The sequence below is a fragment of the Poecilia reticulata genome, linkage group LG6, assembly GCF_000633615.1.
Source record: "Poecilia reticulata strain Guanapo linkage group LG6, Guppy_female_1.0+MT, whole genome shotgun sequence".
Lineage (NCBI taxonomy): Eukaryota > Metazoa > Chordata > Actinopteri > Cyprinodontiformes > Poeciliidae > Poecilia > Poecilia reticulata.
Genome location: NC_024336.1, coordinates 30,461,007 through 30,472,600, shown reverse-complemented (window position 1 = coordinate 30,472,600; position 11,594 = coordinate 30,461,007). Strand labels below are relative to the sequence as shown.

At 37.4% G+C, this 11,594-nt stretch overlaps 1 protein-coding gene and 2 long non-coding RNA genes across 5 annotated transcripts in view; 2 read left to right on the top strand and 1 right to left on the bottom strand.

The window, feature by feature from the left end:
* Positions 1–1,778: 1,778 nt before the first annotated feature.
* Positions 1,779–8,630, bottom strand: lg6h15orf40 (linkage group 6 C15orf40 homolog). Of its 2 annotated transcripts, XM_008412592.2 has the most exons (5): positions 8,357–8,630; positions 5,881–5,884; positions 4,068–4,207; positions 3,863–3,990; positions 1,779–2,725 (listed from the first exon to the last, which is right to left on the bottom strand). In XM_008412592.2, exons 1-5 carry the CDS (start codon positions 8,523–8,525, stop codon positions 2,636–2,638), a joined length of 531 nt encoding a protein of 176 aa, XP_008410814.1. In that variant the 5' UTR covers positions 8,526–8,630; the 3' UTR covers positions 1,779–2,635. The 2 variants fall into 2 exon arrangements, with proteins under 2 accessions (XP_008410814.1, XP_008410816.1); XM_008412594.2 differs by lacking the exon at positions 5,881–5,884 and having other exon boundaries at positions 4,068–4,203; positions 8,361–8,630.
* On the top strand, positions 4,214–5,098 carry LOC108166375 (uncharacterized). The gene is made up of 2 exons (XR_001776719.1): positions 4,214–4,539; positions 4,632–5,098. It is a non-coding gene; the product is annotated as an uncharacterized LOC108166375 (long non-coding RNA).
* LOC108166376 (uncharacterized) overlaps positions 8,565–11,594 on the top strand; it is a 7,055-nt gene continuing 4,025 nt past the window's right edge. The window contains exons 1-3 of one of the 2 annotated variants that reach the window (XR_001776720.1): positions 8,565–8,651; positions 9,799–9,891; positions 10,730–10,797. This is a non-coding gene — a long non-coding RNA (uncharacterized LOC108166376). Of the gene's footprint in view, positions 8,652–9,798; positions 9,892–10,729; positions 10,798–11,594 lie in introns of those variants that run through there. The other variant, XR_001776721.1, reaches the window with a different exon arrangement.

Here is an 11,594-nt window from a genome sequence, read left to right as displayed (position 1 = left end):
GATTGACAGATTAAATAAACGGAGACCCTCCAAACCCAGACTTGATGTCTTGTGGTTTGTCTGATCACCACACAACGCAGAAATCCACCGGTCACATATGCTTTGTGCTCCACTTGACGCTTTATTATTTGTTTTACATCATATTTATAATTCCTAACTGCACTTTCTGAACCATTTGAAAGAAGGTCTGTTGCAGTTTATTTTTGTCTGTGGTGGCCATTTGTGTAATGTTTGCAACTTGTAAGTTCTATTAATTTAGTTTTTTATTTTTGGAAAGTTAGAATTAAGTCTGTGGTTAATTTGTAAATTAGAATTGATTATGTTGGTAATTGGTTAGCCCCTCCSATTAATTTAGGTAATTAAAAACACACCGGGTGCTTGGTGGAGGCATTGTTTTGCAAATGTCTGGTGTGTACGGGAGGGTTGGTAAATGATTTTTTGACCATTTCATTTCACTTGCAATTTGACCTTTTATTTTGCACYTTTTTACTTGAAACGCCATGTTAAGTTTACTTTCGTTTTCGGTTAAGATGTAGGACATTTTTTGATATTTTGTTACTAATTTTATAAGAAATAAACAATCTATTTTCGCAAACAAATGAAGATGAAGTGCGTTCAATCTAAAACCCACCTGTTAACACACACACGGCCTTAGTTGGAGTATTGGAAGCCAAAGGCCGCGACATTGTCAGTTTCAGTTTATTTTGCATTGGCCTAATTGCACTGACTAGACAAGTTAAAGTCGTGTTGTTTTTACATGTTTCTGTCATGATTAGCGATTGTGAATGGTGAGGAAGATGCAGGTGAGCCCAGGAAGACACGTTGAAATGAAGATTTAACGATAAAGGTCCACAAGAAATGATACACGGACGCAACACTGGTGAACGACGAGAACAGACATCTGACATGAGAGGAACGCAAGACGAGGACCGACAAGGAAGAGGTGGACTTAAATACACAGGGAGGGTAATCAGGGAACTAGACACAGCTGGGATCAATCAACAGGGAGACTCACTGGGAAATAGGACACAGAAAAAAACAAGAAATAAATACACAGAAACACAGAACCCAACAGTTTGACCAAGCTTGTGAAGCTACCGGTGTATTTAAGTGTGCTGTACTGGTGCAGAGTCATCAAATAAATTTGTAATTGAGGACATTTGTGTCTATGTTTTTAAATTCAGGACTGTTTTTCTGTATTATATCTATTGGCAGATACTAAACCTCAGGTATCGGTGTCTGAAGTGGAAAACAGGGATCGGTGCATCCCCAATATTAAAGTATCTGTCTAGAAGCCTTTATATTCCAGGATATTGTATTTATACCTTGGTACAGTGAAGGCTACCAATAATAATTGGAAATAATATGAAAAAACAAATGTGTTACAAAAGCCAGGGATTTCTCCAATTTGATGAAAGTGGAGATGCTGTCAAAGCTAAAATCTGTCAGCTAATCAAATTGCTTCAAAACAACCACAACTTCCTGTATGGAATTAACCTGGCAGCAGATAAATAGTTCAACTACTTTTAAATAGCACATTAGTATATAGAGTTAATAAAACTGGAAAGCATGCCAAAGCCAATATGTGAATATATTCAGTAAAACAGAATTAATTGAGTTTGTGAGAAACAGAAAAATACATTTACTGTTTTAAAAAATGTATATTTAGTTATATAATCAATTTGCTGTAGCTTAAACTTAAAATAAATCAAGCAGCTGGAGTTTGAAATATTCTAAAGGAATTTTATTTCACACTTACATTTACACAGTTACATTTACATTATTTATATATTAAAATGGGTCTATTTTTTCCACAAAACTTACCTTTTATAATGTAAACAGAAGTAAAAAAAAAGCAAAATTTGCTGGTTGAGGAGTTTTTGGTTGCGTACCAGCAGTGCATTACCGCCACCTACTGGATTGGATTTGTAAAAGCTAAAATGTGTCTGCCCTAATAACATTCAGAATTAAGTTTTGAAGCACGCAAGTGATTAAAAAACTTAAAATCTTACAACATAAATAAGTCAGGAACCTAGTGCTCAGTTAAATCTTTATTTGAAAGTGACTTATTTCATACTGGAGCTCAGCTTGGTTGCTAGGTGACAGGGGGAGCTCTGCTGGGGTTGCTAGTTGGACTTCATTGGGGTCACTAGGTGAAGGTCGGTGCCTGCTGACTTGAGACTTTACATTCGGAGCGTTTTTGAAAATGGCTCATTTTCTAGACACCAAAATATATGAATTTATTACCAAAAAACCATCTGGGCGTTTTTAGAAGCATTTGAGATCCAAACGGAAGTACAGAAATGTGAAAAATGTGAACATTGTATAATGGGTTCTGTTTTAAGGATAGAAATCCTCCTCTTTTCCATGATTACACACAACCTTTCCCACATGACTCTGTGGAAAAGCTCTAACCAGCGTCATGTTGCCACTTCAGAGACCTGACAGTTGTTTTCAAGCTGTTTTTTCTTCTCGCTTCATGTTTTTTCAGCTCCATCCTCGGAAGAATCTGTTATTTAGAAAATCGAAGGATGGAAAGATGATGCTGATCTCAGTGTGGGAGAAGTTCCAGTCCCACGGATCCATTACTGTTCAGAAGGTAACAAAGAACCTTCTTCCACCCAGTCTTTGCCGATCAGCTGGCTGCCTGCCGGAGCCTCTTTAGCACCTCCTCTGGATCCAACGAGGAGTCCACCTTGATGACTTTGTCTCTGGATCTAGAACCCTAGAGGGTGAAATGTTGTTGATCCATTAGAATAAAATTCACAAGTTAAGAAAAAAAATCTAAACAAGAAAAAAAGAGAGTTAATCCAAATGATGAGGCATTAACTGTAGCTTAAAGAGCTGCTGACTGAAAAGCTATTCAGTAAATATTAGTTATGTTGAATTTTATGAAGATAAACTCCTAACTTTATCTTCATGTCTTTACGTTTTAAATAGGGTTGTGACTTTAACGAATTAAAAATATTAACCCAATTAATCACATTTATTGTTTGCATTTTTTTAATACAAAAGTCCCGAGCCGGAACCTTTGCTGCGTGTTTCTGGTACGCCCGTGAATCTGACGCACAAGAGGAATCTGCGAGCAACAATAATGGACGACAAAGCAGCTTTTCTTGGACCAGTAAGGGTAAATTTCTGCTTCAAAAAATATCTGATGTGACACTGGAAAATACTTTTGTTGTGTTGAAGTTATGCTAAAAGGAGTTAGCCTGTCAGCGAAGCTATTCAAGTCTAAAGTAGCATTTATGCTAACCATGTAGCAGCAGCAGAGCCGCCCCCAACGCCAATGTCGGCGTTCACGGTCCGTCCATTTCCTTAACACCCTTGGTCCCTCAGTGGGGTCGGGAGGGTTGCTGGTGCATTTATAAATATGTATTTGAAAAATAAAGTTCAAATGCGTGATTATGCCAGACATAATCAGGCATTCCTGAAACACTTGAAAACTGAATGGTTTTTGAAGTGAAGTATAAAAACAAGTTGCACCGATCTGATGGTTGAATAATAAAAAATCTATATGTTGTTGAGTTCATATATAAATTTTTTCAATAGTTTTGCAATCAAAGGGATATTTTAAGTGTAAATCTTTATTTTTTGGCATAATGTTTTTAATTGAGACTTGATTAACTTAAACAGATTAACAAAGGTAAATATATTTGTTGTTGAACTCATGTCTGTTCAATAATTTAGCTGCAAAAAATGTAAAATTAATTAATGACTCAGTTGAGTCCCACCATTAGTTTTAATCTGTCCTGCAATCTTTTGAAGTGTTTTTTCACTCGTATCCCTTGAAATGTTAAGACTCCAATGATTGCTGAATAAACACATTAAAAACAAAAACAGATGTAGGAGTTTCAGAAACCTTGTCCAGTGAAATTTGGCTCTTCTTCAGCTCCAGGACTTCTGCAAGGTAGCGGACAAGCTCTGTGTTTGCTTCTCCATCTGTAGGTGGCGCTGCAATGGAGACGCCTACAGCCTGAGAGGAAACATCTGGAAGAGAGGCAGAACAAAGTGTGAGCTCTGTTTTAGCAGCAACCGGTCATATGTTGGTGCAACGTGAGGCCGACCTGTGATGCTGCTGTGTTTGGAGCCTGGCTTTGCGTGCACTGTGATGGATACAGATCCGGTCTTGTCACGGGTTACCGGACCAGAATCCGGTGTCTCTGTGGTTCCACCTACAGCCGCCTTCACCTGTCCTTTCACCTGTTTAACAGAACAGAGGTCACTGGATTATTTTACAGAAGCTAACATTAGCCCAATTTATCTTAATTTAGTTCAGCTTGCATTTAAGCCTCCGATAATGTAGCTTAATTTGTTTCATATATATTTGTTTCACTTTAACTTGCTTAAGATTCATTTGACATTAACACATTTTTCACACTGTATGTGTAACGGTTATTAGATGTACAGATGAAATTCCTGCTAAAATATGTTTCACAATTATCCTGTAATTGGTGGTTTTTGGCGCCCCCTACTGGTTACCTATAAATTGGATGAGAAACCAAAAATTCCACACAGTTGGTTCAGCGCTCTGTTGTGGTAAGTCAACAAATCCGCAAATCTGGTTCTCTTCTAAATGGTGTTGGAAGTTTGTTCAGGAGGGTGACTGGAATCTTTGTTACATTGCACAGAGCCATAGGTTGACCGGTAGAGAGGCTCACTGCGCCATATGTGTTTTATCAACCACTGATTACAGGTAATTATGTTATATTAAATGTCAGTAATTTATTTTGTCAGATATGTGTATCAGTTTGTCAGTTAGTTTGTTATATTTATCAGTTTGTCAGTTGTGTTTGCCATTCTGTTTGTTTGTTGGTTTCTATGGCAACATGACATGTTTCTTTTCCACTAATCCCCAGAGAGCTTTTAATGACTGCTGTTGTATTTATTATTCATATTCTTTTATTTGTATTATAAAACTATACAATCAAATGGCCTAGAAAATATAATGTCGGAATTCACTATAATTGTTTGTGAATTACACAGTTGGTTCAGCGCTCTGTTGTGAGCCATAGGTTGACCGGTAGAGAGGCTCACTGCGCCATATGTGTTTTATCAACCACTGATTACAGATTGCAATAAATCACCTAAAAACCAACCAACCGGCCTCCGAGTGTGCATAAATATATATAAATATATCTATATATAGATTTATATATATTTATAGAGACGGATATATATAGATTTAGATATTTATATCTATATAGATATCTCTCTCTATAGAGATATGTCTATAGATAGAACAATTTAGATAGTGTCTTGCCCAGAAAGATAGTTTTCAATTTTTATTTCTCCAATTTGTATAGGTTAGACTTCTAAAATGCTTTTTTTGTTCCACGTTGTTTAAATTTTTTTTCCTAAATCTCCCTTTAATTAATAAATGTGGTTGTCTTATTTTCTGTTTAGAATTAGAAATACAAATCTTTCAATGGATGAATATGTTGAACGTGGGGGAAGTCGGAGCACCCGGAGTGAACCCACACCTACACAGGGAGACATTTCCCACYRTGCAMTCCTGTCTTTTAATATTAAAATGTCCAATTAGCAATAACAGCAGATTTTTTTCCAATTCCCGCCAATCACCCAAAACACATGTGGCCTCACCCCCCTTTTAAATCTAATTTAGTGGAGACATAAATTGATGTCTGCGCTGTTAGTTCTTAACGTCCATCTTTGAATTGGCGCTGAGATGTTGGCGTAAAAGTCTTTTTGATTCTCCTCCACAGTGAGATCCTCTTCCTGGGGCTTTCTACTTGTTCCAACGTATTCTTCTGTTCAGCTGACTCTTTGGCTGCTTCAGGTTCTGATTCCTGTGGTGTCGTTTGGATCTCATCTTCCTGTGGAGGAGGTGTTCTATGTTCTTCCAGCAGGCCGCTCTCCCCTTCTGCGAACCTCACCAGTGACGTCTTCTGGAATAGAGCAAAGTTTGGTTTCTATTTGTTCAGAAACTATCTTGATGATGTCTGGTTTTGTTTCTGAATCTGGTGTTGATGTCTCAGTATTTACTTCATCCTGCTGGTCCTCACTTTGCTCTACTTCAGGGATTTCATGTACAGTTGCCAGCTCTGGTTTACCCATCACTGTTTCTGTTTTACAAATCTCAATTATGATGGTGGATGTCTGATTGCTGACTATTTCCGGGATTGAAACTTCCTTTTCTGCACAAACGTTGTCATTTTTGGCTGTTTCCCAGTCAGAGATGCTGCCTTTCTCTTATTTTTCTTAGATCTTTTGTTAACTTCTTGATCCACATTTTGTTGGCTTTCGGAGATCACTGGCTCTTCTGATATTTTCTGAGGGCTAGAAATCATCGCTTCAGTCATATTAATGTTATTTTTGACTGCAGCCGTCTCGTCCTCAACTGTTTCTGGTGCAGAAGGTTCTTCACTGTATTTTCCTGAAACGTTGTCCTTGAGGTTTTTTAATTCTGAGGCAGCTTTAATTGCTGCCTTTCTTTTGATCCTCCATTTTGCTTTCCTCGATGGCTTTTTCTTGTCTAGTTGGTCCCCATCCGGTTGGTTCACAGAACCAGCTTCTTCCTCAGTGATCTGCTGAACTGCAGCGATCACTGTTTCTTTTGCATTACTCTCATCTTTGATGGTGACTGTCTGAACCCCAACTGTTTCCAGTACTGAAACTTTTTGTACTTCACTGTTTGGTTCAGAATCTTCTTCTTTACCGACAGTTTCCAAATGAATTGTTTGATGGACTGGTTTTAACCTGTTGCTGGTTTCCAGCACATCGATCTCCGTCTGAACTGAAATCGTTCGACTGACTGGTTTCAAGGTTTCCAGCACATCGATTTCCATTTGCGTCGAAATCGTTTGACGGTCTGGTTTTAACCAATGGCTGGCTTCCTCTTTGTCCATCTCCGTTTGTACCGAAACAGATCGATAACGGACGGTTTTCTGCTGTGGGCGGTCTTCTGAACCCGTCTGAACTTGAACAGAAACCATGGAGTTCTTCCTTTGGTTTCTCTCGGGGACTCCTTTCCTCATCATCTCTTTCTGGTTTCTAAGTTTAGCACTTAGTTGACGATTTACACCAAACATGTCATCCAGCTGTCTCATTAAATATTTCTGTATTTCTGTTTCCTTAAATCTTTCAAGACATGTACACTTTCCTTCACTTATTTTGTTTTCAGAAGTCTGGGGCAAATTCTGATTTTTACTTAAACACTCTCCTTGAATATTTTCTTCTGTCTGATTATCAGGAACCTCGGTTAAATTCTCAGCAATAAAACTTACATCTATCCGAGGTTTTATTATTGTGGAGGTAGCCTCTCAATTTTGGAACCACTGGCTTAGCATATGGTACCTTATTCTAGCATCCCATATTTTGGGTCACTTGTAGTTTTTCTTATATTAGTGTTGTGTGGTTTAGTGTAGCTTACATTATCCTACCTTATTTGTTTTCATTTTAATTTGTCTTAATGTAGCTTATTTTATCTTCCTATATCTTAAGTTATGTAGCTAACCATTTCTTCGTTTTTATCCTGCCATTAGCTTGATGTACTCTAGCTGATCTTAATGCAGTTTACCATACCTTCACATGGTTTGTCCCATCTTTTCTTATTTCAGTTTATTTTTACTTCTTTTTGCTACATTTATCAGATTTTCTCTTGTTTTGGTTAGCTTGTTGAATTTTTATTTATCTACATGTCATATTGTGTCATACCTTACCATTTTAGAATAAAAAATTAATACCCCAGCCCCCTCAGATTATTCAATAGTAATTAATCAGTAAACACGTGAGGCTGTCATTAGTTTGATTTATTTTGCATAAAGACAATAGGGTCTTTTCATCAGAGCAGACACTGCACGTGTATTGGTTAGTATGAAGTAAAGTAATGCTGTTACTGGGTCTTGACTGCAGCATCTAAGTAGAACTTGTGCTGATTCTGCTGGAGTGACACATTTATCACTGCATGCTGTTTTTTTTAACTCGAAGTAGTCTGTGGGAGTCTGGTTGAGCTAGAGTTTAAATTAGCACGCTTTAGTTTCAGATGAAAAGGAAGGAAGAAGGAGGGGGTGCTGGACACTTATTTTTGTTTTATGTCTTTGCATCATCCTACGCCACTGAAACGCGTAGTGTCTCATTTTAAAACGCATATTTAATAATTATAATAGCTTTCTATTTCAGGAGGTGCATTTGAATGCAACATGGAGCTGCAACCATATTTTCTGTTTATTCGGTGTAGAAAGGCACAGTTCAGGATTAATCAGATTCGATTCGGATTCAACGAAAAATAGTTAAATAACCCTTTAATGACAATGGGATTTAGACGAGGATCGGTTAAAGATCCTGACAGAACCACCGGTCCATCCTCGCTTGAAGTTCAGACTCAGTTTCGGACTAACCTCTTTCTGCTTCCGGGGCATCGCTGTGGTTCTGGAGAACCAGCGGGTGGACCAAGAAGAGCAGATAAACACCGGGACCAAGTCAGCTGCAGGAACACGGGTTAGAGGTTGGAACCGAATCTGCTTGAAACACCTAATCAAACCACCGCCGAACCGGGGAAACATCTCCTCCAGGAGACCGAGAGCCTCTTCGCGTAGCGCCCTCTGCTGGACTGGAGGAGAACTGAACAGGCTCGCTCTGGGAGGAGATGCCAGCCCAGAACCGTTTCTGATGGCAACCGAACCAAATGTGTAAGTAATAAAGTTATAGGTTATTTATTTAAATCAGCCTAATTCGTGCCTATTTTTATTATTAAATACTGTTTTCCCTCATTTTAGTGTTTAAAATATTAGGTCCAGATCAAATTGAAAACTTATAGTTTATCTAAACTAGATGCAAAAATTCAAATAATACTTTATAACAAATTTAAAGATAAATAGTTTGGACATTATCTATTAGATTATGTTAGAAATAAGGATCTGCCGTTTATTCTACAAAGATTTGAGTTTCTTGAAGCCTGAATCTTTTTCCGACTCCAGTAAATTTTGGATAAAATGAAGCTTTTGTTAACAGTTTCTTCATCTTCCTCACTTATTTTGCAGCACTGTCAGGTGAGCAGGTGAGGAAAAATTACCACCTGGACCAGCTGTACTTTTTAGGAAAACGTTTAAAGCTGCTGAGAATCAAACATTTTGGTTTTGATATTCAAACCAACATTTTTTTTCTTGTTCAGAATAATCTACAACCTGAATCTTTGCTTGTCAGATTGTGTCATTCTTCCTGTTCATAGTTTCTCAAATCTTTTTTCATATTTAGTTTGTCTTTCAGATTCAAATGCAAGAACTGGTTGATTTAAGAAAAAATCTGTTTATCATAGATCTATTTATTCTCCCTGAAATGTTCCATTTTCTTTTTGACTGTGATGTGATTTACGTTTGTGCAGTTTTTAAGTGCATTCCTGGGTTTTTCTGGTCTCTAACATGATTTATATCTGTGTAAGAGTTCACAGATCTCTCACATAGATTTAGTAAATGTTCTCATTTACTGAACATTAAAGAAGTAAACTTCGTTTTATTTAGTACCTTCATCAGCGATGGCTTCTCTGAATCATCTACATCTCTTGAGTTTTAGCGACGCCTTGTGGACAAAAAGGAAACTGCTTCAAAAGTGAAATTTGAAAATCTTCCAGGAAAATTAGACTTTTAACTTTACTATGATCTAAAAGCAGTTTATCCTATTAAATAATCAGGAATAATACTTATATAACTCAGAGTTTTCCCACTTATTAATTTGACATAAAACAGAAAATCTTCCAAGTTTTTGCTTGAAATTGATCATCAAATGTAATTTACTGTCTACTACTTCTCATTCTAATAAATATTGTATTTTTACTATTAGTATATTGGACATCCTGACGCCCTCCCGTCTGCAGCTGAGCAGCAGGTTCTGCATTAGAGGCCACAGTAAAGACAAACTGTGCCTCTCTTGGAGGTAAGAATCGCTGACGCAAGAAGACAAAGATTCTTCACATTTTGCTTTCACAAAAGTCTGTGAGCTGATTGGTTGACAGAGCAACTTCAGCTGGAGTTTTTACTACATGATTGAAAAATGATTTGCAAAATAGATCTAAATGTGAGCCTATATGCTTTTAATCAATGAGCTTTGACCTTTGCAAACCTCGTGATGAGCTCAGTTCACCCACACTGTAAAAACACAAAATCTTACCAAGGGAAAAATGTTTTGTTATAAGTGAAATAATTTGCGACTTATTATAAATATGCTAGGTAACGGTGTAGTCCCTAGAGATTTTTGAAACGACTCTTTGTCCAGACACCAAAAAATATTAGCTTATTGCCAAAAAACAGCTGGGAGTTTTTGTTTATTTTTAAGCACTTTGGCTGTTTTTAGAAGCATCTGAGACCCAAATGGAAGTATAAAAACATGCTAAATGTGATTTTTGTATAATAGATCCCTTAAAAAATATGAATTTCTTCTAAAGGTTCTTTTAAAATCCGACTAAAAATTGGTTTGATTGAAGGACTGACTGAGCATCCCTCAAGGTCAGGTCCAGAATGTCATTTAAATATTCCTCAAAATGTCAAACTTAGTCTGCAGCTAGCTTAAATAAATAAGAGATTATAATGAATTCTCAGAAGCAGCTGATTTAAAGCTGCGCTGCTGTGCAGAATGAGGTGGAGCGAGCAGGAAACCCATGGAGCTGATAAGTATTCAGATCTTGTCTAGACTGCATCAGGACAGAAACGCCTCCCTCTCCTCTTCCTCCTCCTCCTCCTCTCTCCATCGATGCATTGGGATCTCCTTCATCCAGGCAGGAGCAGAGGGAGGAAACCGAGGGAAATCCCACTCCTCTTCTGCCCATCCTGCAGGAAAACAAGGCAAGTAATCAACCTCTCTGTCATTTTTCATCTCCGCTCTGCGGCTCTCACTCATTTAAATATTAATATTTCATTTTTCTTTGGGAGCTGCCGCGTTTGGCTGCTTCAAATCCACATTTAGTTTGGATGAAGTTCTTTCCCCGATACTCGCTGCAGTGATGCATCAGGAGAAGCCAAACGTGTTTTTAAGATGCGTCTTCCAGCTGTTACGTAACGTGGCGTTTTTGCTCGTTTGTGTGGAATAAAGAGCAGCTGTTCTGCTGCTTCACATCTGAAATAAAACACAAATAGATCAAACTGTCAGGGCCATTTTCAGGCTCCATTCCCATCAGTAATCTGCAGGTCCTGCAGGCAGCAACAGCAGCTTGAGATGTTTTCATTGAAGTAGCTGCACTTTCTGTGGACTTTGAATGGATTTCTATGAATCATTTGCTCAGTAAAAGACACAAATTTTACTATATGATTAAAAAAAATCTTATTTCCAGGAGTTTTTGAAGGGGTGATAAAACAATTTAAAGTAAAAAATGTAACTCTTTTAAGTAGATAATTGAATTTTTTATGTTTTTTTGGCTCTTGTTTGTAAATTTTCTTCGTTGGTGCGTTTTGAGAAACTTCTATATCTGAATTTATGATAAATAAATGGGCAGAGAGCCACATTGTATTAAAAACAGTCGCTGTTCACAGGAAATTGTTAAAATAATTTAAAACCAGTTAAAACATCCAATTTCCAATTTTTTTACATAAAAATTGGAAATGCTAACTCCTGATTTTACTTTACTTCTAAATATATTCATATAT

What these genes read in the sequence shown, in the direction of transcription:
- lg6h15orf40 (XM_008412592.2), bottom strand. Translation starts at nt 8,525, where the DNA reads ATGTTTCCCCGGTTCGGCGGTGGTTTGATTAGGTGTTTCAAGCAGATT. An exon ending in CAAACACAGCAGCATCACAG is followed by an intron (nt 3,991 to 4,067) that starts GTCGGCCTCACG and finishes CCTCTCTTCCAG; the next exon opens with ATGTTTCCTCTCAGGCTGTA. An exon ending in GCCAAATTTCACTGGACAAG is followed by an intron (nt 2,726 to 3,862) that starts GTTTCTGAAACT and finishes TTCACCCTCTAG; the next exon opens with GGTTCTAGATCCAGAGACAA.